The sequence below is a fragment of the Pagrus major genome, chromosome 4, assembly GCF_040436345.1.
Source record: "Pagrus major chromosome 4, Pma_NU_1.0".
NCBI lineage: Eukaryota > Metazoa > Chordata > Actinopteri > Spariformes > Sparidae > Pagrus > Pagrus major.
The window spans coordinates 33,338,834-33,363,824 of record NC_133218.1 but is presented as its reverse complement, the minus strand read 5'-3'; the positions used below and the strand labels follow the sequence as shown (position 1 = coordinate 33,363,824).

Below are 24,991 nucleotides of genomic sequence, written 5' to 3'. Positions count from 1 at the left end.
GTGCGTAGCCAGAAGCAGGGATCCACGATGATTGAGGTAAAAGGTGATGGATGATATCATTTTGCCTTGAGCTGTCCTGCTGGTGCAGGTTAGAGGTGCAGTTCCTACTTGTTATTGTCTGTTCTCAGTATGTCACCTACAATATGCACCTGTTTTACATCTGTGAGTCCATTCTTTCCATCAAACTATGCTACTGTACATTACTTTGATTTTTTTTGTATTTATTTAACCGTTATTTAACCAGGACGTCCCCCGAGATTAAAATCTCTTGATGTTAACACAAATCATTGGTCATTCTTGGCTCTGACAATACAACAAAAAGTGCAAAAGAATAGAACTAATTCAGGAGAAAACAACAGTAATAACACATTATCCTTCCTTGTTACCTGTTCCTTTGCTTTACCATCGCTGCAGTTATTCAATCTTCACAAACAAAATGCCCAAAACCAGCCCTATTAGGGTTTTATAAAACAAGCACTGGAGAGCAAAGAGGACATTCATTGACTTTAATAGGATGAACTGATCAGCCATATCTAATAGAAATCATTGCCACTGGCAAAAGCTGCTGCATAATTGAGTTACACATGGAACACAATGCTTTTATACGGCTTCTTAGAAAACTGTAATTCAATCTGTTTAGTACAGAGAAGAAACAGATAAAGTCCAAATTAAAACATTAAAAAGTTTTGTTGGAGGCAAAATTCAAGTAGTAAATAAAGCTGAAGGTAAAGTGATCTTATGTCTCTTGTAAAAATGTTCAAAGCACCAGTCTGACAAGCAAACACACGATCTGTCTTTTTACTCCGCTACTGAAAAGCCAAATTGCATAAATAAACATTTTTATAAAGTTCATATCAATGCTTTCTGAACAAAATATTTGATTTACGGAAAAAGTAAGGTGTCATATTGTGTTCCAAAAAACATGGATTCATTTTAAAACCCTCTTCTGACAAGTGCAGAGGCAGATGCACAAGTTTATTGGAACTTGAGCTCCGACAAAATGCGATCATCCCTAGACGACATCAAACTGGAGAGAAAGTGCTCAATTATAAAATATCACGTGGAAGAGAGAGAGGAAACCGATTTAAAAGCTCGCTTTTTTATATCGTCCCTGCTGAAGAAGGCGAGTCTAGTTGGTTCAGAATGGGCAGTCTTCCCTCAGATGCATCTGGACAACAGCAGCATCGGGCCATGGAGAGGTGTCCCTAGCTTTACCATGTACGGAGGAAAACCTTGCAGTAGCAGAACTTAAAATTGCTTTAGTAACGGAGATATATTCTAATAATTATTTATCTTTTTCATTGTCCTTATGAGTAATGTTTTAAGTAGAAGTGCGAGTGAGTGCACTGTTTGGCGCACAATGCGCTCAGTGCGCGCAGTGACGTAAGAGGAATTCGCTGTGAAGTGTCTTTCACTTGACGCCTGCTATTGATCTGCATCAGATACAATGTTTTATCTTGACGCTGTACTGGCATTAGTAGCACATAGGCATAGGGTCTTTCTGAAATAGGGGGAATAATGTCACCTATTCCCGTCCGGCAGTCGTAACCTGTGTTCCTCGCTGTGCGTAACTGTACTGAAACTTTACGCACAAACACCAAACCTCTCCAAACTGTCTTGTTTCTCTTTCCTCCTCTCCAGCCCATGTCCGCGGAGGCATCAGCTGTAGTTTCGGTGGAGAGCACTCCCTTCTCCGTTTTTTCTCAGCGGGATTGCCGTCCTGATCCAAGCGCACCGACTCCGACCATCTGCTCCGCCAGAACACGCAGGGGGCCGTGAGAGCACCGGGCCGGCGTGGGCATCGTACGCACCAGAGAAGATGAATATCCAGGTTATGCCAGAACACAAGCTCTCTTCGGTGGCCCCGCTGAAACAGTGCAATGTGGAGAAAAAAGAAGTAGAACTGATACTGGTGAAGGACCAGAATGGTGTCCAGTACACCAGTTCCTCCATCATTCCCACTCCTGGCCACCGCGCAGGTCCTCCCGGATCCGAGGACCGAGAAACTTGGGGCAAGAAAATAGACTTTCTCCTGTCGGTCATTGGCTTCGCGGTGGACCTGGCCAATGTTTGGAGATTTCCTTACTTGTGCTACAAGAATGGAGGAGGTAAGAACCGTTACTGATTGATTAATGTGCGTACACGGATACTTAAAAATGTAGAAGAGATCACAAAGTTTTCATGGCGCACCGCCAGGAGTAGAAAATACAAAGCGTGATGGGTCCTCCAGGTACACTGCAAGTTGCAGCAGTTCCCAGTATTGTAGTTTCTTCTTCACTGGTGTCCTGTCTTCTTTTATTTAGAGCTCATGAGCGTTATATCTTTACTTTTAAATGTTTCAAATGTCTTAAAACCGAATAACAAAGCAAAGACTACAGCACTGTTACTTTAGATTCCATGTGAGCGATTTTGCTAAGTGGCTGTTCTAATTTTAGTTGCTCTGATCTCCTTTAATTGAGTTTTTAGTAATCCCAGGTGTATTCATGGGAAGTGCACTGAGCTTTCATGATTAAGGAAATACCTCGTTTCATCAAGGCATTCACATGGAGAGGGATACTGTGTGAAACATCTGTTGGAATTTAATGAAAAGCGACAGTGTCCCCTGCCATTCATAGTTCAAATCCACGATTCATTGAATAAAAAGTGTTTGAATACACAGTTTACATATACGATTTTTATGAAAATGAACATTTTAAATGGGTTAAAAAAGCAGATTGTGTGTAGTAAAAATCACGAAAACAACAGGTTGTTTAAACAGTCTTCTTTCTTCAGCATGTGTCTGTTTTCCTTTCAAATGTTTCCCTAAATTTGACACAATCTAAATCATTATCTTAAAACTGCTTAAATGTTGTGCTCTCAGTTCTTTAAATCCATTAATACTTAACAAGAGACTTGGATGCTTACATGATGGAGAAAATGGACCCGTAACATTTCATGCTGCTGTCAGATGATTCATGGAATACTTTGGCATCTACTTGCAAATGAAATGAACATCTCCTTTATCCAGTTCTGAATATACTTTGAGGTTTATTTGCCTGGCTAAAACTTTGAAAATCAGCATGTGAGCCCAGGTTTGCCCGGTAAGTCTGAATAAAGGAGTAACTGAAACTGTTTTCAAGCCTGTTGAACACTGAAGCTGCACAGTAGTGAGGGGAGAAAAAAGTACAGCATGTTAGTGGAACCAACAAAAGACCATCTACAGTGTTGTTTTACCTTCAACACTCATGACAACAGAGTGCTCACTGGAAGGTGTGCCCCGTCCTCTGTTTGCCTCCGTGTCCATTCATGCGGTGAAAATCAACATGTTGTGCTTGGTGCCCCCAAAGGGTCAACTCCAACACCGACCTGTCGATCATACTGGCCTTCAGCAAAATGTATTCATCACTGAAGAGAATGTGTCATCTGTGTCGGATAATGTCAAGAAAAAAACTCAATTATGAGAGGTCATATCCTTGTTGGTGGATGTGCGACTCAGAGTGGAAATTGTATTTCCAACAATGTCAAGACCCCCAACCACCACCCTTTTCCCCCTTTTTCTGTTTTTGGAATTTTCTTTTCACCTTTTTTCCACAATGAGCACCTATTTTACAATATCCAAGCAATATACAAGTCATGCTAGAGGGGAGTTAGCTGAAAATGTACAGCATGAAATGTAATTATCTCTCTTTTCAGGTGCTTTTTTGATCCCCTACATCCTTTTCTTGGTCATTGCGGGGATGCCATTGTTCTACATGGAACTCGCCTTGGGCCAGTACAACCGTGAAGGGGCAGCTACAGTTTGGAAAATATGCCCCGTCTTTAAAGGTGAGCTTTAACACAAACACATACGCACAAGTACGCACAGACGTGAACCCGGCTGTCTGTTTACTTCAGCCTGTCTCTAACCTCTCATGCTCCTCTCTGCTTCACTCCAGTGTCTTGCCCTTTTCATTTCATCCTTTTGTTCTTGTCCTTTCCACCTCATAGGTTGACAAGTGCCTCCGTAACTTATCTCTCTGTCGCATCGTCTCTTTCTCCGTTTCACCTCTTTGTATATTTTGATCTCTCTCCGCTTGTCCTCGCAACCTTATACCCGTGACTGTGTTATTACAAATGTCGATTTCAAATTAAGCAAAACCAAACCAGGTGAGTGTCCGTGGCATGCCAAGGAAAACAATTTGACTGCAAGTCAATAAAGACTGATTAAACTTTAAATTGAAGCTTGCATAAAATGATTTTTTTCCCCTGTGACATGGACTTAACTCTAAATCCAAACCTTCAAAAAGTTTTTAAACTGTTATGACCAGCATTAGCTTAGTTTTGCAGATCATCGGGAAAAGGAGATCTAACACCATTCATCAGTGAGATTACAGCCCAGAATGTACAGTTCAGTATATACTTATACATAAATGTAGGTATAAGGGAACAATGTCTGAAGTTAGGTTGGAGTCACACTACAGGGCTTTGACCAGATTTAACCTCGGATTCACCCCTCCAGACAATCTGAGGAGAAATCTGGTCTGGGAGCTTGTTTAGCCCCGAAGGTCGGCTCAGGTTATCTGGTATTGTGAAAGGTGTACAGCTCCAGTCTTAAATCTCCCAAACTGCTTACACATTCATCGAGGCCGCCCCGATAAATATCAAATTTGATGTCTAAGATATAAAATCTGGACGACCACAATTGTCGTTACATCAGTACTTTCACAATCATCAGCCAATGACAGCGATATTCCAGAGCAGCTGAGGGTGTGGCCATGCAACGGTGAACAACCCAACAACCCAACCCAAGCCCTTGAGACTAACGTTAGGCTAGCATGCTACAGTTGACATAACTGTCGGTTAACCTCTCGCTGAAGAATAGACAAACAGTGTGGACCGCGTCTCTCCAAACACGTCATTATCCAGACTAAATTATTTTCGCTGCTTCTGCTTTTGTTTTTCTCTCACTGCAAAGTATCAATGTCGCTACCGCAAGTTGTTGCGCTACCGTCTCCATTTTGTTTACATCTGCTCCCCCCTGAGGGAAATCACATCAGAGAGATCATGTAAGATGCTGCAGTGCCTCCTCTGGCACGATGATCTTAAAATATTCTGTTGTGTATTATTTTCAATTTTTTTTCGAGATTAGAGAAGAACAGCTGTTAATATTCTCCGTATGTGCGTGACACAACCCGATTTCACAATCTGTCAGGATCCTGTATTGCGAGCCGGGTCATAATCAACAGCATAACCAATACATCTGGAACGGCATATTAGACCCGACTTCCTCTTAGTTTGAAGTCTCTTTTGCAACAGGTTAATATCTGATGCAGGATGTTTCAAAAACTGTCAGACAAGTAACTCCGTGTGCACTACTGAATCAGCACCAGGCAATGCTTTTGTTGGCCTCGGCGCCGGGGAGGGTTTGTTTTGTTTTCCGTCCTAGGTGATGGGTTTATGGCTTCTCTGTTTTCGTGCGAGGACATCAGATTCCAGAGGAGACAAAACAACTCATCCCAAAATTTACCTCTCCGAAAAGCCAGCGAAATAATGGAAGAAAGCATTAATGCACAGGGGATATGTGTGAACATTATTTAAGATTTTGATAGGTTTGACAAATGATGATGTGAATGTACCCTCCACTGGACAGCTAAGGGGAAGATATGTGTCAAGGCAATGATAAGACAGTGACAGGGACTGATAATATGTTGCAAAGTAAACAAGACATCAATGAGGCAAAAATGACAACCGCTAATTAAATCAACAATTAACAAAATTGCACTTAGGCGATTTTAACAATAAAGATATACTGTATAACACAGCTAATGGTGGGAGGCATTCTTAGAGAACAATATTTAATAATATCATTATGGCTTCAACGTTGAGATCTATTTTGCCGTCTGTGATTTGTATGTTTGGGTTATCAACAAATACATTTATTTATTCATTTTATTTATACGTGCATTTTTAAATGTATCTGCTAGTATCAGTAATATTGGGATGCAGCATGTATTGACACATCAGTTTCTTCCTTCCTCACTAATAACTCTGTGCTCCTCTTGTAGGTGTGGGCTACACAGTGATTCTCATAGCCCTCTATGTTGGCTTCTACTACAATGTCATCATTGCCTGGTCCCTCTACTACCTGTTCTCCTCCATGACCAGCGAGCTGCCATGGCTCAGATGTGACAACTACTGGAACAGTCCCAACTGCACCGACCCCAAAGCCATCAACAGCTCCATCATCGGCAATGGGACGTCTTACGCCAAGTACAAGATCACCCCGGCAGCAGAGTACTACGAGTGAGTCAACTCTGAAATTCAATACGATTGATTAGCAGAGAGTGACCTGTGTAGAGCCTTCCTTAACTAACTCTACATGTGACTTGAGAAAAAATGCAAAATGACCACTTTTTAAACATAATAATCTACATCACAACTATTCAAGAATTTAAACTCTCTAACAACGACGTTATTACATGAAGGCTGAATCTATTCTGAGATCATTTTAAAAAAACAATCGTTAGTACTGTTTTGTGGAAAGACGCTACTAAAGGTTTTCTTTGCAGTATTTTCCTCAAAGCTCTGGCCTGCATGTAGCCGCTGTCGTCATAAGATTATCTATGTATGCCGTTTTGTTCAATGTTTAATGTGGGTGTTTGTTTTACTGGGATACCTGATAAAAAAAACAGCTTAGTCAGTAGATCAACTACAGTCCAACTAACGACAAACAGCCTCACGTGGAAGTGATGCTTTCTTGTTTTGGCACAATATGTAAATTAGTATGAAACAAGTGAACCACTATCCATGTGAAGAGGTCGACCAGTCACTGAAACCTAAGTAGAGGAGGACTCCAAAATTACCCCGTCATAACTGTTTGCACTATAAAAAGTTCAAATGCACTCTTTGAAGTGCACAAAAAAAGCTCCATCTGTTTATACTTCAAAGACAGCCCGTTCTTCCCTAGCTTCTGTGAAGACTGACTGTGCAGCCCAGAGGAAGTCTGTGAAGTGACTTGGAAGGTACAAGGGAGACATGCTAAGCATGACGCACAGAATACACGGCGGTCGCATCCCAGCAAATAATTGAGCCCGTAAAAGTTCCACTCCTATTCTGCTGGGCTGTATGTTTATTTAATCGGTATCCCTGGATATCTTTTTCAACTTCCAGGAACCCTCAAACTTGATACATTATAAAACAGTAGTATGTTTAAGTCAGCGTTCACATGAAAGCTCCGGGCTTGTGAATTACTACTGACTTTCAGAAAGGTGATGCAATGTTGCTCAAGGACTAGACATGGCCCATAAAATCAGAAGGGAAACTATATATATTCCAGGTGGACTATCAGAGCACCAAATAAAGAAAAAAAAATGTGCCGATGTGCACAGACACAACTGAATACAATATGATGCTTTAGGACAGATCTTGCAAGAGGTTATGCTCTGTAGGGGACAATAAATCCTCCTGCATACAGATAGCTTTGAGCACAGGAGCAATGCCAAGGCACAGCATGTGCTGTGAGGCCAACTGAGTCAATATTTCTCTTGCTTCACCTCCTTACAATCTTCTACATCCACAAACGTAAGCTATCATGATTGCAGTTTGTAGCAAGATTCAACAGTGAGACATACCTTTTGTATAATTGAACATTCTTTCAGACTTACTTTAGTTTTGCTAGTTACTTGAGTTCGGGCTCGGTAGCCAAGCTTAATACCATATACAAGTTTTTTGAGCTCAATTATTACCCAAGACGAATTACTAATGATCCGCACAACCACACTGTGTGATCGTGAAGTGTAAGTCATTTTTTTTAGTTAACAGTCGCCTACATCCATTTCGCTGATTTGCGAATCAAGCAGACACATATAAACATTAGCATTCATTAGGAGCTGTGTTTGTGCGTATCTGATGTATGTGACACCTCATTTCTACACAGTTTTGTTTTGTGTCCACAATTACGGACATACACTCGTCGTGTTTAAGACAAGGGAATGCATTTCTTCATGTGTAGACAGAAAAGCCTCAGCAAACATGGGAGAGGATCTAATTTTCTGTGTTGTTTAAATGCACATGGAGCATAATGACACCCAAACAGGACCAATAAGGCATGGCGACAAATAAGTGAGGAGGTTAGCCTGCAGGTATGCACTGTTTGCCACAGGAAGCTGACATGAAAACTACTTGATTACCTGATTAATGAATGTAATACAGCTGTTTTTAGGTGAAAGAGGCTTTGCAAGGAGATACAAAAACATTACTTCTTCTACAAGGCTGAAGAAGTCAGCCTGACCTGAAAACAAGAGATTTGGGCATTTCTCTGTGATTAATTAGATAACAAGCGCAAGCTCAAGAGATCAAAGGAACCTCCTAGATGTTAACTCGGTAAATGTCAGCATCATGTAACTCGACAGAATAAAGCTGTCTCAATGTCTAAAGGTATAGAGATCATGAAACAGTTGGGATGGGTGCTTGTCAGATGGTCCAACAGCTTTGGAAACCCTCCACTCGCCACATCTTACCCACAGGAAAGGAATTGGGAAGGTTGTGTCCAGAAGGTCTCTGTAACCTCAAAACAGCACAAACACACATATGAACAAGCTGTTTTTGAGCATAATCTGGCCTCGAAATTCAAACCAGGCATTGGCCTCTCTGCTTGCAGGCATAATCAGTCAAGAAGACATGTATGTCAGAGACTGTTTAGTTTTTGGGAGCAGGGAAAAAAAGTATTTCAACTCCATTGAAAGATTGTTTGACTCTTTCGAAATTGACCCGGAGCATAAAGTTTGGAAAAAATGATCAAACAATAGATGAGCATCTAGATGATCAACTAAAATTCAGACTTACATTGTAGAAAATGGGATCGGCTTGTTTCATTAGCACACATCCTTTTTTCTTTAGATCAAGCCTGAGGTGACCACATTTGATTTTATGTCAAGGATAACTACACTTGATAAATAGCCCTCATTTAAACCAAAAGATCTCATTCTCCAGACCCTCGAGAAGATTGCTTTCACTTCAATCTCACACGTAATTTAACATGTTTGTTGAAAGAATTACTTTTAAAATAACAAGGACAGAATCATTTGTAATTAAGTAAATAATGTCGGAATTAGATAGAACCCCCCCAGCTGTGTTTTGATCCTCAGCTCTCCAGGCCGTTTATTGATGTAGTTTTCACATGCCCTGTTTCTCGTTCTGTAACCAACACTAAGACCTGGCTGCGAGCAATAGTGTGCCAGCCTCAAGTATACAGAGCCCTGCTAATGGCAACATCGAGTGTTAGGATAGCAACATAACCAGCTCGCTCAGTGACGATAAGAGTAAATGTGTTTAGAGTAACTGGGCCAAGGGGACTTGGATTGATGTTAGAGGGTGCATTTACTGGAAGTGCACTATCAATGCTATCAGATATACAAGGAGGCCTTGGGGCATTACAACACAACACCAACACAAGGTGTCCAGATCAGAGCATGGACCCGAAATTTTGCTATCTGCGTCCCCAAAGACCGTATGGCTTTGAATTTATTATCAGTCAAAGTGAAGTAAATGCTAAAGAGGAGTTTCACAGATCCTTTAGTCCCAGCGGATTCTAAGTCTGAACATACTTCAGTTTTCATGTTTTTCTGTCCGTCTGTCGTGTAAGCAACCTGAGTATCAGATCCAAATCCAGTTCCGTTGTTTATCAACCCATGACATCACCACAGACTTAACTGAATCTTTCTCGAGGAGACGAGAACGTGCAAGAACGTAGAGTGCTTTTTAAATGTTAGACTCAAGAATACTGATATCCAGATAAAATACAACCCGCTTCTGGGGTCCTGTGTATACGCTCCATCAGCGGTGTTCTGCAGACAGATATTCCTGTCCTCTGTCTGAAGCTGCAGGCGACCCACTATGATGAAGAAAGGTGTACCCGCAGTCTTTTCCCAACAACACTGTCTGGGACCTTATTCCTGTTTTAGCAGTGTTCAGTTCAGTTAGCATGCGTAATGATACCTGGAAATAAAAATAAATAATAAATTAATATTATGTTAAAACAGTTCTGGTCTCTCTACTATATCAGCTCACTGTATGATGGGTAGAGTGGTGAATAAATGCATCATTAGCTGGCGTATGCTGCCCTCTATTGGCTACACACAAGTGCAGGATAAATATGGATAAATGGTGAAATATCGATACAATAATCACAAATTGGGGAAAAATGCTGCCCTACAATAACCTTGATATAAACAACAAATACTTGATATTCACAACATAATTGGTTCAATCCTTAAGAGTATATTAGCAAAATAAAACAACCAGTTACATTGAAAAATACACTCTGACTTGCGGCGCCTCTCGGTCTCTAGTGCTAGCTTAAAATATTGCTAAATGTTAGCTTGATTAAACTAAAGTGTTTAAGCAATTTATTTTATTTTTTTTGGTAATTTTAGCAAACCTATTAATCCACACAACAGTGATAAATGCCAACTTACAGTATCATAAATGCATTCATACTGTATGTCCGTAGAAAAGTCCACCCAGTCCAGAGTCAGTTCTACACCATGCATCCAACCAGACTAATACTGGCCTTACAGACCAGAGGCAAGATTGTTCAGTCCGTTGCTGCCATGGGTAGTAGTCCAAGTCGAGTCAGAAACAGATGTTGTATGAGCTTTGGAGAGACTTCCAACAAATTAAAACATCAAATGGATTCATGTTTGCCCATCATGAGTCTTCATTGGACAGACAGATCTTTGTCACTGCAAAAGGCCTCATGAATACAGTGTTTTTCAGTGCAATCTCACAAAGCATGGATTATGTCCTTGGAACAGCCTTACCCAGCACTTGTGAACGTTAATAACATAAAAAGCTTATTTAAAAATTAAAGTTGATGCCAATTTAAAATGGAAACCATGAGCTGCTGACCACAACCAATAATGTCACATTGGTAACATGAAGTATTTTTTGAATTTCATCATGTCTCTTTGATGAACACTTCAACCAGAATGGGTATTTTTCCCAGGTGATACCAGTGTCACTCAAACAACAGCTTAATAGTGCTATTTAGAAAAAACATAATAATAAATAATAACTCATATTTCTTGCTATCGAAGAAACATCATGGTACTTTTTGACTTCAGGGTCTTTTTCAGCAACACAGGCAGATTTTATTTCTTTACCTGCCATTTTGACCACTTTTGTCCCTGTGGTGTATTTTCTGTCTTCCCCCAAACATTAACTCTCAAACAAAGCCGATGGTTTCTATTGGTGTAATTTGTCTAATCTTAAGGGTTTGCTTTAGATGCAGTGGAAGCACTAATTTCCAGATGTAGTTAGTCCTTGATTTAGTTCTTCCGTTTCCTGGGACTCTCAAAAGGTCACGGGCCCATAAGGCAAACAGTGAGGTGAAGAGATTTATAACAATTTCATGTTCGTGCGGAGTATGGAGCTGCAGTCAGGATGTTTCTTTTTTTAACCCATCTACGCATAAAGAATTGAGGCACCAGAAAACTATTGGCCTGGCTCTGTTCCAGAAAAAAAAAGAAAAAAACCCACTTACAGTTTTAAAGCTGTCTTAATGACACAAAGTAGCTTGCCTCTTTAACCATACATACACAGAAATGTAACAATCACAGTGTGATTTTAGAGAAAGCTGTAACAAACAGGTTAACGGGGGGTTTCAGACGTTGTTTGACTGTCTAACAAGTACTTTGTTTGGAGAAATGCAAGCCAACTTTATTTATATTGGACTATTCAGACACAAGGCAATTAAAGTGCTTTACAGAGGCAGAGAAAAACATTAAAATAGGACATTAAGAAAACATTAAAATTGCATTTTTTGAACCCGATGAAAACGAAATCCGACAATATATTGTTCAAGATAAAAAATAAATTGCATTTAAGACAATTAAAACAGAAGCAAGCAAAAAAAAAGAGCGAGAAAAAAAAATATACCCCTTCTGGGCCTAGCTGTTGCTCCAGCACCAAGAAATAGTTCCAGCACATCACTAGCTTGTTACCCCCAAACCCCAAATTTCAATTCATGTTTTAGTCTGGGTATGTTTTTACTTTGGATAGAACAAGACTAGCCCCCTCCTTCAGGTCGAGCAGCTCTGTCCCTTCCGTGTAGAGCTGAGGTAGATATCAATCTTATCTCAATCTCTGAAAGGAAGCAAAGAAGCACGGTTCCAAACTATTCTTTAAAGCGTATCATCATGTATTAAGTCCATTTTCTGGTCCTCTTCAACTGAGAAGACACGCTGACAGGTCCATACAGTCACCAGACGGACAACATACTGACAGCTTCTGTCCGAAAGTGGCCGTTTTTTAGTGGAATTTCATGTTATGAATCCCATTAACTTTTCCGTACTCCAAAAATGTAAACTGAGGTTGCACTGCACTTCCTTCTCAAATACCCTGAAAACACATTCAAAGAATGAGCTTGCAGCTGGGAACAATATTTAGATAGGGATGGAAGAGACACCATTTGTCTCCCTTTGTTTTATTATGTCATGATTAAACACTTGACAGTAACTGTTTGGCTAGAGGACAATGGTGAAGAGCGAAACAATACCAGAGGTCTTTACTGACAGTTTCAAAGTATTTTGTGTTCAGCTGGGAGACAGAGAGATTATAATTAACTCACTTTTAAAAAGCCAGTCGACAGATGGCTGTGTGATCCAGCTTTTTTAAAAAGATGGATGCCTTTACTGCAGGAAAAAGATTTAATCGACATTAGTGTTAAATTCATTTGCTGGAAGTCATTTAATTGAATGCTTTGGCCGATGATTAACTGTAATGACATGTCGGAAATGCTGTCTGAAGGTGGAGCGCTGCAGTTCACGTCCCATGCTTTATCCCATGTTCACCTCAGGCAGTGCGGGCTGTTTTGTTTAGACTGCAGAATCTGGGTGGGCCTGTTCGACAAAAACATTAATTTGATAAGATGTAGCCAAAAAAACACGCCATATCATAGAAGAATTGCACTTACGGGAATTGGACATCATGATACGATATATATATATTGTTGTGTTTGTGTCCTTCTGCAGACGGGGTGTGCTACATCTTCATGAGAGCAGGGGTATCCACGACCTGGGCCCGCCTCGCTGGGACTTGACCTTGTGCCTGGTCGTGGTGGTCTTCATACTCTACTTCAGCCTGTGGAAAGGTGTCAAGTCCTCAGGGAAGGTACAGGCTCGGACCACCAAACAACAACTGTTCTTTCTAGATTTTTACTACTTTCGATCTAAAAAAATGTGAATCTGAATCATTTTGTGCTAACTGTAATATCTGAACCAGAATTTGTAGCTGTGTTTCTGAGACATTTTGTAGAAATGTTGTGAAGCAGCTCGTATAAACCATTGTATTGAGGTTGCACATAACATTAACATTCTTGGAGTCTGACAGGAAACGTGGTGGGGTGGGATTTGTTTTCTTAAGAAATGTTTTCTGTTAAAATGCTTCAATGAAACTGGGCAAAAAGGTGTAATTTTTTTTCCTCTCATCCGTTTGGTCTGTGTGTGTATTCAGGTGGTGTACATCACTGCTACCATGCCCTACGTGGTCCTTTTTGTTTTGCTGATCCGAGGCATAACTCTGCCAGGGTCAATGGACGGCATCAGGGCCTACCTCCACATCGACTTCAAGCGGCTCAACAATCTAGAGGTCAGAGACGGTGCATGTTGGTCTCAACCCACCCATGGGTGTTGGGGAGATTTTGAATGGTTCACTGTGTGATAACTGAGCTCAAAAAAATGAATGATCCTTGCTTTGAGTGTTTGAAATCCCAGGTTTAAACGGTCGACATCTGGTTTTGTATTTATCCCACGACTTTCAGTTCCATCCCTTTATCTGAGGGTTTATGAGTAACACATACGTCAGTATCATTGTAGATGCAAAGAAACCTTTCTGTGTTACTGTAATTTATTGGGTGGATTAACTCGTGCTCTGGGGGTTAAATGCTTGCTATGGTGCCTCCCATACTGAATGTACATACATGAATGAGTGTACCCTATGCACGCATATTTCAGATACAATCTTCCACTAGCTGAACCGATGTATACACGTAAGGGTTGAGCAAAAGTTCAGTTGTTTTGCAGAGCATTCGTGGCACCTATGTGAAGAATTCATTTACATGTTTTGCAAACCAGAGCCAGGCATTCATGGTTAATAAGAAGTGTACAGGTACATACTTGTATATGTGTTTTTCAAAGAAAGCCATACAGCTTGGCCTACATAATGGAGGTCTGCATTTACATTCAAGTCATCCCAGTCTCTGTCTGTGTTTTGTAGCCTGAAAGCATATCTGTTTTTTAGGAATTCAAAAGCTTTCTTGTTTTCTTCTCTATTCTTGCCATAGGTGTGGATTGATGCTGCCACACAGATATTCTACTCACTAGGGGCAGGATTTGGGGTGCTCATTGCTTTTGCCAGTTATAACAAATTTGACAACAACTGCTACAGGTAAGATCTTGCGCTGTATTTGTGTTTTTTAAGTCCAAAACAAGCCCAAAGCAACATAACATCCTGCTGGTTTTATGCATTCTGCCGTCTCCAGCATGTAACTGGATCACGAAGCAGCAGAGGTGATGCTAATCTGCTCAGCTGACCCCAATGGCCAGGTGTTAGCAGGACAGATAAAGTGCAGGCCAGGAAGGGATGCCAGATAATAGCCAAAGGCTATATGTTGACTGGTTTGTCACAGTGCTACTCTCCTTCAGAAAAAGCAGGCATGAGGTTGTGAGCTTGGCTTATCTTTTTCCACATTAATAGGTTGCAGTGGTGCTGTTGGAGACAGATGCTGCTGGCAAAACAGCAGTTTAGCATATCATGCTTGTAAAAAAAAAAACTACACCACCCAGCAGACAGAACATTATTTGCTGGAGCTCAGTTCATGTCAAGTACATTTTCTCTCAACAGGTTAAATACAGTATACAATGCAAAAGTGACATCACTGAGGTCTCCAAGTTGAATCAGTTCAGTTCTGTATGTTATAAGAATTATGGTCCTGTCCTCTCTCACTTCCTCCACTTTCTTCATCCCCGAACAGGGCCTCATGCCTTCCTCCTCTTTAATACCCCATTTAGAGGTGTGTGGACTGCTGGCAGGTGGGATTTGCATTATATCCTGACTGACAAATGAAAAATTTGAACTGGGTGAAAGGCAGAAGCCCAGGAGAGCCGCTGATATCAGAAAAAACAAGCACTGAACACAGACTTTTGTTTGAATACCCACACAGATAGAGGAAACATGCATTAGTAACAGTGTGTCTTCAATCACACCTAAGGAAAACATAACCCCAGGAACCATGGAAAAAACATTTACTAGGTTTAACTTCCTTGACTGATGAAAAACTGGCATAGCAATCGGAAGAGTTAAAGATGATGATGCAGCACTGCTGCCATTTATTGTAAGTTATGTCTACTAGTTTATGTTAAACAAAAAACAAAACTTTAATAACATTTTTGAGTAAATGAGTAAATTGAGTAAATGATGATGAACTGAAACTTAAATTAACATGAAATCTTATAATTGAAAATAGCTTTGAAAGCTAATTATTATTATTATTTTGTTGAGATGATATTGCCAGAGCTTTGAACTTAGAAACAGCAGCTTCTAGTTGTAAAATGTACACAAATTCCTTCTTTTTACCACTTTGCCTCAACGATACTTTGTCTGATCATGTTGGCTTACACAATATACTGTCAATATACTTTACTTTCTGTATGTCATTGGTTTGTAATATTGAAGCAGCATCTGCATCTGAGTGAGTGTGTGTGCGATGACCTGATCAACCAGACTGAAGTTAAATTAGAAATTAGAAATCAGAGGGAAGAAAAAAGCTTCATTGAGAGATTTCTGCTCCCTCAGCCCAGGAGGTAGCCAAGATCAACCGGAACTTGTTTGGATTGTCAGACAACTGCAGTTTAAAGGGATAGTTCGGATTTTTTGACATGAAGTTGTATGACATCCTCACCATCAGTGTCGTGCATCAGCAGTGACTTTTCCCAAACTGCGTCCTGTGAGCCGAGGTCTGTCCCGCTGTTGTTGCTGAAGAAAGTGGTTACGGCTAGTTTGCGGGGTCACGAAGATAAAGCGTTTTGCTTCAAAAAACAATATCCGTTCAAAAGAGTAAAACATTTGCATCACAAAATCGTTTACGACAAAAAAGTCAGACCTCACGATCACCTGGCAATATTTCCCCTCCCTTCATATCACTGCGCGCTTCCGCCTGTTGACACACTGCACCGCTCCTTCAGCTGTTTCACGGTGTTTACATGCTCGGATGGTAAACGTAAATATGTCTGACTACGAAACGAGTGATAAAGACATTCCTTTTACCACAGAGCCAAAGGGATATCTTTATGAACCCGAATACACAGACACTGAGCTTCGTCAAATGGAGTTAGAACGGGCAGAGAGAGAGGAGAGAGACAGAGAAGCGGTCCGAGCTGAAGTTGGACCTGTACAGACAGTACATAGTTGCTGACAATAATAATAACAGTCATCATATAAAAAGGCACCGTCTTTAGCTTGTAGATAGTTGTTCTTACCTGGGGTCGTGGCACAGCAGCGCTCTTCAAAACATGTTTCTTCCTCTTTCCTGGGCGTGTAGGAACATAATCGTCCTTGCTGAAGTGTTGCACTACACACACGAAGCTTTTTCACCCTCGGCAGTCTCGCTTCAATGTTCAAGCCTATGGCAAGAAGCCAAAGTTGCCTAATAGCAATGTCCGTGACAGGAAAGCGGTGAAATATATACGGCGACTTGGTGTGATCTTTGTTGTTGCAACCCGGATAATTGCAAATCCGCACCATTTTTATATATCCTCTTGTCTAATAATCTCGCTAGTACTCACGTTAGCTCTCTCGCACATCCGAGCATGTAAACACCGTGAAACAGCTGACGGAGCGGTGCGGTGTGTCAACAGGCGGAAGCGCGCAGTGATACGAAGGGAGGGCAAATAGTGCCAGGTGATCGTGAGGTCTGACTTTTTTGTCGTAAACGATTTTGTGATGCAAATGTTTTACTCTTTTGAACGGATATTGTTTTTTGAAGCAAAACGCTTTATCTTCGTGACCCCGCAAACTAGCCGTAACTACTTTCTTCAGCAACAACAGCGGGACAGACCTCGGCTCACAGGACGCAGTGGGGGAAAAGTCACTGCTGATGCACGACACTGATGGCGAGGATGTCATACAAGTTCATGTCAAAAAATCCGAACTATCCCTTTAATGGCTACAGAACAGCTCTCTAATGACTGATCAAACCACCAATTAGGAGCAGAGAACACAAGCTTCTCATTGACCCCAAATATTCCCTCTAAAGTAGTGTTTGGCTGAAGGTCAAGCCATGCAAAGACGTCAAGTAACACATGGCCCCATTGTGACTATATATTTACAGGAAGAAAGAATTATACTGGCTTAATGTCTCTTAATGGCTTAAAGTTAGGAATGGAACTTTTAACTTGTTTTTGTTGTTGTGTGTGTTCTGTCTCTAGGGATGCTCTCCTGACCAGCACTGTGAACTGCGTCACCAGTTTCTTCTCAGGGTTTGCCATCTTCTCTGTGCTTGGCTACATGGCTTACAAGCACGGAGTGAAAATAGAAGATGTGGCAACAGAGGGTAAGTGCTGACGATCTGGATGCAAACCCGTATGTTATCTTTTCTCTTTTTTTTCACTAGCTACATGTATGAATACAATATTTGATCAGGCATAAAATATTTCATTCATGTTTGTGTCTGTATGTACAGGGGCAGGATTGGTGTTCATCATCTACCCTGAAGCAATTTCTACACTGCCTGGCTCAACCTTTTGGGCCATTGTGTTTTTCATTATGTTGCTGACTCTTGGCATTGACAGCGCGGTGAGTTCCAATGAACACAACAACCTCTTCGGTGAACAGAATCATGTCTTATGACCAGAAGTAGAAATCTTTTTAACGTCTTTGTTTTGCCTGTTTTGTGACTGAGTACCTTTACCGTGCACGTACAGAACCGAGCACAGTATATGATGAGGCCGCATCAGAATACTAATGATACCCATGTATCATGCTAGATAGCTTGGCTGTTTTTCCCATTAAACCTGACATTTGTTGGAGAATGATGATCATCACATACTCACTGTGCAAGTTAATTTCTATGAAACAACACTTTTTTCCTCCCAAAGCACCAATTTGCTTTAAATGATTACCTCGACTTGTCCTCTGAACAATTAGTCTGCTACGGCCTGGAAATAACACAGTAGATTGTCTTCTAAATCAGGCCCACTGAATAAATGTCTGTGATGTATTCCCAGCTTAATTATTTTCTGTTCTGAGATGGTTGTAAAATTTAATAAGAGTAAAGTAATGGAAGAGTAAACATTGTCTCAGTGTGGTCAGCGTTTAAGTGACTGTAAACTGTCCGCTGTAACAAAAACTTCCTTCTTTGACGTTTCAACAGCCAGCAGTAATTTACTAACTAAACTGCCCAATGACTCACTTAGGCACTAACTAAACACAGGATGGTAGACCCATCAGAGGGAATGTCAACCAATTACTTAAAAAATGTATCAAGTGGATCGGATCAAGACCATGTTAGTATAACAGTATATACTGTAATGAACTCAGTATGTGTATCATGTTCTATTTTTAACTTTCCAATTATGCTGAAGTCCATCCAGGATATTGGATATTTTTCCAATATTCCTTTTAATTGGGTACATATCTCAATTTTAGGGTTACCGTTTTGTATAACTGAGAAAAGGGGAAGAAAAATGCAACATACAACTATCGGACAATGGCCACACACATTTCTCGTCCGACCCGACATAGCTGAAGCAGATGCACGAGTGTCTTCTAGCTCCGAATCGTTTGAACTCGTCAAAGCTCATAGCACATCAGTGTTTTTTCTTCATCTTGTTTAATTGTGTCTTCTGCTTCTGCAGGTGCTTTTGTTGTTTAATGGCGGTAGGAAAACAGCTTTTAGGTGCATTAACACCACTCACTGGGTTGGAGTGTGGATCAGAACACTTGTACTCTTGCCCATTGATATATGCTCTCATCATAGTGTCACAGTCGGACGTATTCTTTATATGACTGCATGCAACAAAGCGTGACACCATACCGTGCTGGTTCTGGATGAAGACATGTTTGCACAGCCCTACAGTATACATATGTTATAACCCTGGCTTTTCAGTTTAAAGCACACTACATATCTACATATGTACTCAAGAATACTAACAATTATAAATGATTTTGTGTTGTGTCTCTCTCTGTTTATGTCCACCAGATGGGCGGCATGGAGGCAGTCATCACAGGCCTGACAGATGACTTTAAGATCCTCAAAAGAAACAGGAAACTCTTTACTTTCGCCACAGCCTTTGGGACGTTCCTGGTTGCCCTGCTCTGCATTACTAATGTCAGTATCTACACTCAGTACTTGAATTATGTGCCTGTCAGAGTTCCACTTTAATAATAATAACAAGTACTTCAAATTGATGATATGACGAAGTATGAATGGCCTGTAGTGTCCCATGATGTCAATGCTGCGTGGAAGGAAGTAATCAGGTCTCAAGATGTAATGTTTGCAAATGTCACAGAAATCTTTTCAATGAAATGAACAAAATGCTATGGCATCACACACTGTTACCAATTTAGAAATTAGTTAAAAGCTGTATCCCGGAAGCAAATTATACATTTTCTATGTAGTCCATACTTCTTTCACATGGTGGTAACAGCACAAAGTATACATTTTTACGGATCACTTGACAGACTTTTGCAGAAAGAAAATCATTGTCACTGATTCACATGGTTTCTTTCCTTAATCAAATCAATGAGGTTATTGAGAAAGTGGAAGACGCCATTCTCACACGAGTTACAAGATACAGAGTGTACCGCTCAGGATACAAAACAATTGAATTAATTATTAATTTGAATTATATAATTTAACTATTGAATTCACCAAACTTCTGGTACACTTGGTAACTCTTAATGACCCATGAGAGACTTGTCTATGTTCAGAGACCACTGCTTATTGACTGCTTCCTTATCTTCCAAGGTGAAGACACACGCACTCACACACTCTCCCCTCTGTCTCTTTCCGTCTCTGTAGGGTGGCATCTACGTGCTGACCCTGTTAGATAAGTATGCAGCCGGGACTTCTATACTGTTTGGTGTGTTGATCGAGGCCATTGGAGTGTCTTGGTTTTATGGTATGAAATTCTACAGTATTTTAGCTTTTCTTTTTTTAATTACAACATTTATATTAAGATTTAGAACACTGTCTTAATCTACTACATAATGAGAAGGGAAGATAAAATTACAGGGGGGGGGAAATAACTAGAAGGGCCCATTTCAAGATGTGCGGGCAAATTGTGCGACCACAGCAAAACAAAATGGTAAATATGGAAAACAGCATGGTAGCGTCTTAATGAGATTATGAAACAAATAAGACACATGACAAGTTATGTCAGCTATGAGGGTGTAGGCCATCATGTGCTGTGGTCCCTCCGATTGTCCAGTAAGACTTACATACTCTGCTTTCTGTCTACATTGATTTAATGTTGACTGTGTATAACGTTGCTCTCCTCAGTAACCTTTGCTGTGTAACTTTTTTACGCTCACTCCAGGTGTGGACCGCTTCAGCGATGATATCCAGCGAATGATGGGCTTTAGGCCAGGACTTTACTGGAGGCTGTGCTGGAAATTTGTCAGCCCTGCATTTCTGCTGGTGAGAGGATTAAAAACAACATTGAAAGGGTTACAGTGGGCTGGATATCCTTGACAGGCTATAAATGTTTCAAGGGTCAATAATTAAACTGGTTTAATGATTGATGCCTTCAAGTAACTGTCACAAATGTCTGCAAGCTGTATAAAGGTATGATTCTGAACGCTTTAATTGATTTCAACACTGTATAATATTACACAAGATTCTTTGTTCAAAACCAGGAATTAGATAATTTCCAACTTCACAGCGACAAATACTTGTTGCAGGGCTCAACATTAACGCTTGCCCCGGGCAAGTAAAATCTACGTTCGGGCGTGTGAAATGCCACATGTAGTTATCCAATCAAAAGTGAAAAATACAAGTGATGTCTAATGCACTGAACAATGTTAATTACAACATAACATTTCTAACATTAAATATCTCTGGAGAGCTCGTTGCCAGAGACGTACTTTTTTTCCAAAAGAGGGCTCCGGTGCAATCATGGCCCCTCGAGCTACTTTGTAATTCAGCCTTGAACTGCGTTGTCTTCCTGGATATAGTTTCTAGAAGACAGTTATTGGTGTTGATAGCATGGTTGACAGCCGTCCACTGGCGATTCCATGTTAGCTTGGGTTGAGTGTGTCAAGCATCTTCTAATCAGCAGCCCTACAGTATAAAGCAGTCAAGATTCAATCATCAGTGCTGGTGCTTCTGGCTTGTACCCAGAGGGAAGGTGGGATCAGGAAGGCCAGTTTTTTAACCTCAGTGCACCTCCTGGCTAGTTCCTCCCTGGCAAATAAAACAATGTATGAAATAAGAGACGTGCGGCTCCACGTGTGGAGTAAGCAGCATCCACTGCTTGCAGGAGTGTGTGTAGACAGCCATGTGCTTCCTCTAATACAAACAGCTGTCTACACCCTCATCTGGAAAACAGTGGAAGTTTGCAGTAACAAGGCTACAAAGCAGGAGAATGAGACATTCTGCATTGTGAGAAAAATGTAAAAATAAATTACCATTCTTACAGATATATTTTGGTACATAGGGTACTGCCCAAATGTACTATAAAAGAATACACTGCCAACTAAACGGAGTGCAACAATTACAGAGTCCACTCTGTTAAGTGAGCATTTTTATCATGCTCCATTGTGCTCGTAACATAAGAGATGAGGAATGCGACTGCAAAAAGACTGATACAACACCACACCCTGACAATTATATTCTACCTCAACTAGCTGTTTTTCTTGTAGCATCCATGGATGTACACTTAAAACATTACAAGCAGTACCAATGCTCCTCATGTGTTGGTTTCTATTTTGTCCTTCTCTTTCTTTCTCTCTATCACAGTTTGTGGTGGTGGCGAGTACGCTGACATCATCAAGCCTGAGGTATGATGAGTACGTCTTCCCTTACTGGTCTAACTTCATTGGCTGGGGTATAGCCATGTCCTCCATGCTGTGTGTGCCCATCTACGCCATATATAAATTCCTCAGCTTACCGGGAACGTTCAAAGAGGTCAGTATCAAAACATGTTTGTCTTACTGATAAGACGCTTTTAAAAAGGTGTATTTTTACTAGAGATACAAATAAATTGACTTAAATGACTGGATGTTCATTAAAGATGCTAAGCACTGAGTGAAAACAACTTGTGCTGAGATATATGGTACAATAAATTAGGCTCTTACACACTATGCAAACTGACATCGCATAACAGTAGCCAGATGTAAGCACTGGTAAATGGTACAACTGTTCATCTTTCAAACAAAAATTGAAAGCAGAAGCCTTTATGAGTGAACTTTCCTCTCTTTACTTGATGCACTGGAACTGTGAGAACACTTTCAGATAAAATGATCACTTGAAAGAATTGTAATCATCAAAAGCACCAGAGAACCATTTTCATCCCTCAGCAGTCAGTCAGTGTCAGCTTCGCTCTGCTGCAACAGTTCCCACATCACATTGGCATTTCCCGTTTGTACTCAAGGCTGAAGATTCTTCTCAGGTTCTCAGGCCACGCATGCTTCCTGGAATCTCCTGTCACCGCCTATCAAGTTTCGGCTGTCTCATCCACATAATGATCAGAATAAACAGAACTGAGGTTCTTGAAAAGGATTCCTCACAGGCTCCAAATATACGTATTTTGTCAGAGATAATATCTTGTGTTAGATTTGAAAGCATTCCCTCTTACATCTCAAGTATTTTGTGGACTTTGGCTCCTCTCCCGTGAAGATGTGAAAAGTAATTTAAGAAGGCAAGCGTTTACAAATCAAATTAGAGATAAAAGTACTAAGATGAGATGTTGAGATATATTAAAGGCCAAGTATGATTTACTGTATGTGTGACAAGAGTTGAGAATGACGTGTTGTAATTACTTTTACAGAGGATAGGATATTGCATCACTCCAGAACATGAACATCATTTGGTGGCTGAGGGAAATGTGCGGCAGTTTAAGGTAAGTGTTCATTTAATCTGGATAATGGCTGCAATTAATGTGGATTTAAACACATTTGTCATTTGTGAATTGTCTTGTGCACAACCTATTGCTGATACAGTAGATTTGACATTGTTTTGCTTTCTCAGCTCAAACATTGGTTAGCCATCTGATGACAAACACGCAGAACACCCTCATCCATCCCGTCTTGGAGCTCCTGTGTGCCACCGGTGGTCGGACAGACACGGAGAGCAACAGGCTCCAACCGCTCTGCGCAGCCTCCCTTCTTATCCCTGTGCATTTACTAGCCAAGGTCTTTGTTGTCAACAGTAGCTTCAAGCACTTTGATTTCAGAGTTACGCCTTTTAATATTTCAATACCATTCTACAGCTTCAGCGCATAAGGGAAGGACATCCCATGGGGAAAATGTACTATTGTTCCTCCATGGTAATCATAATGGTTTTTATATACTATTTTAATTAATCATAACTTTGGTTATGATTTTGTTTATGTGACTTTATGTGATTATTATGTCCTGGAAGGGACAGAAAGTAAAATTACAACCAAAACAATCCCATCTCCCAGTGTACTACTACACAGGGGACCAAAATATTTCAATGGTTAAACATTTTTTTAGACCTATGATTATTTATTATTACAAAGTCTGTGTTTTTTTGTTGTTCTGTTGGCAGAGTTGCTTATCTGTGTCAGTGCCTTATCAAGCGAGACACGACATGTTTCTTACAGTCTGTACAGGAAGAAAAAAAAAACTGTGTTGACTCAGGAACCGACTAAATCAAACCACAGTTTGTGGATGGCAATCTCTCGATTTGACCGAGTCCTTTGTTATTCGAGTCAAAGAGCTGGAGGTCAAATGCGCGTCAAGGTCAAGCTCCTTAGCAAAGAGAAAAACAGGCCTGATATAATGCTTTCGTGTCACATTCTGTTACAGTAAAGGGAATAATGCATGCATCATTGCAAAGCTTTAAAATAATTCAAATAAAGACTGAGGGCTGGTCAGTGCCTGGCTGCTTACTGAAGGTGAAGAATTCAGCTAAAACAAATGGCTGTTAGTATCTGTTACAAACAATTTTGTATTATTGTTATGTGACTGTAACCTGTGTCTTTTCCTCCAAAGAGACAGCAGAAAGAAAGAGAGAGACAGTGTGTGTGTGTGTGTGTGTGTGTGTGTGTGTGTGTGTGTGTGTGTGTGTGTGTGTGTGTGTGTGTGTGTGTGTGTGTATTGGGATTTTGTCGCCAACCATACATAAATGCCGTTAATATACAGTACACGGAGGAGTGATACCAGTCAAAGGCCTCTTTCACTGCACTGTGTATTAACCATTATGTTAAATGCATGAAAACAACTCATATTTTTCATTTGTGATGTTACACTTTTTTCATCACCATAGAAGTGCCAATATGTTCCTTTAGGAATGTTTTTAATTATCTTATTCTGTTTCACTTTTTTTTATTTATTGGAATGAAGTTGAATTTTAACCTTGAATCATAACAGACCCTTGCTGAAAAGGAATAAAGCCACAAAGAAAAAAATTCAAATATATGTGGAATATATAAGAAGATATAAAAAATATATAAATATATTCTTTTGTTATATCTAATCTTGTATTTATCAAATTGTTTATAACAAAACGTGAATGTAAAGTATTTTAAACGTAACTGTCCACAGTCATAACATGGTGTTTGATGTATAGCTAAGATGAACTATTTAGAAAAAAAATATTCTTCAATGTAACCCTGGGATACTTTGTCACATATGAATGTGAACAAACGCAACCCTCGCTTTCCTGGACTATGTTTACAAAAATACTGTGTACAATACCAATGTCCTGTTGAACGTGAGTGACAACTATCTATGAAGAAGTCTGAAGTATACACAATATGATAATAAAGAATTTCTTCTACACACACTTGAA

General features: G+C 40.3%; 1 protein-coding gene across 1 annotated transcript; it reads left to right on the top strand.

Moving 5' to 3' along the window:
- The first annotated feature begins 1,436 nt into the window (after positions 1-1,436).
- On the top strand, positions 1,437-24,991 carry slc6a2 (solute carrier family 6 member 2). Its single transcript, XM_073465263.1, has 14 exons — positions 1,437-2,108; positions 3,673-3,804; positions 6,024-6,261; positions 12,990-13,128; positions 13,471-13,605; positions 14,300-14,403; positions 17,442-17,566; positions 17,696-17,808; positions 19,214-19,342; positions 20,036-20,135; positions 20,553-20,653; positions 21,974-22,141; positions 23,004-23,075; positions 23,204-24,991. Exons 1-14 carry the CDS (start codon positions 1,820-1,822, stop codon positions 23,225-23,227), a joined length of 1,869 nt encoding a protein of 622 aa, XP_073321364.1. The 5' UTR covers positions 1,437-1,819; the 3' UTR covers positions 23,228-24,991.

What these genes read in the sequence shown, in the direction of transcription:
- slc6a2 (XM_073465263.1), top strand. Translation starts at nt 1,820, where the DNA reads ATGAATATCCAGGTTATGCCAGAACACAAGCTCTCTTCGGTGGCCCCG. An exon ending in AGCGGCTCAACAATCTAGAG is followed by an intron (nt 13,606 to 14,299) that starts GTCAGAGACGGT and finishes TTCTTGCCATAG; the next exon opens with GTGTGGATTGATGCTGCCAC. An exon ending in CTCTTGGCATTGACAGCGCG is followed by an intron (nt 17,809 to 19,213) that starts GTGAGTTCCAAT and finishes TATGTCCACCAG; the next exon opens with ATGGGCGGCATGGAGGCAGT.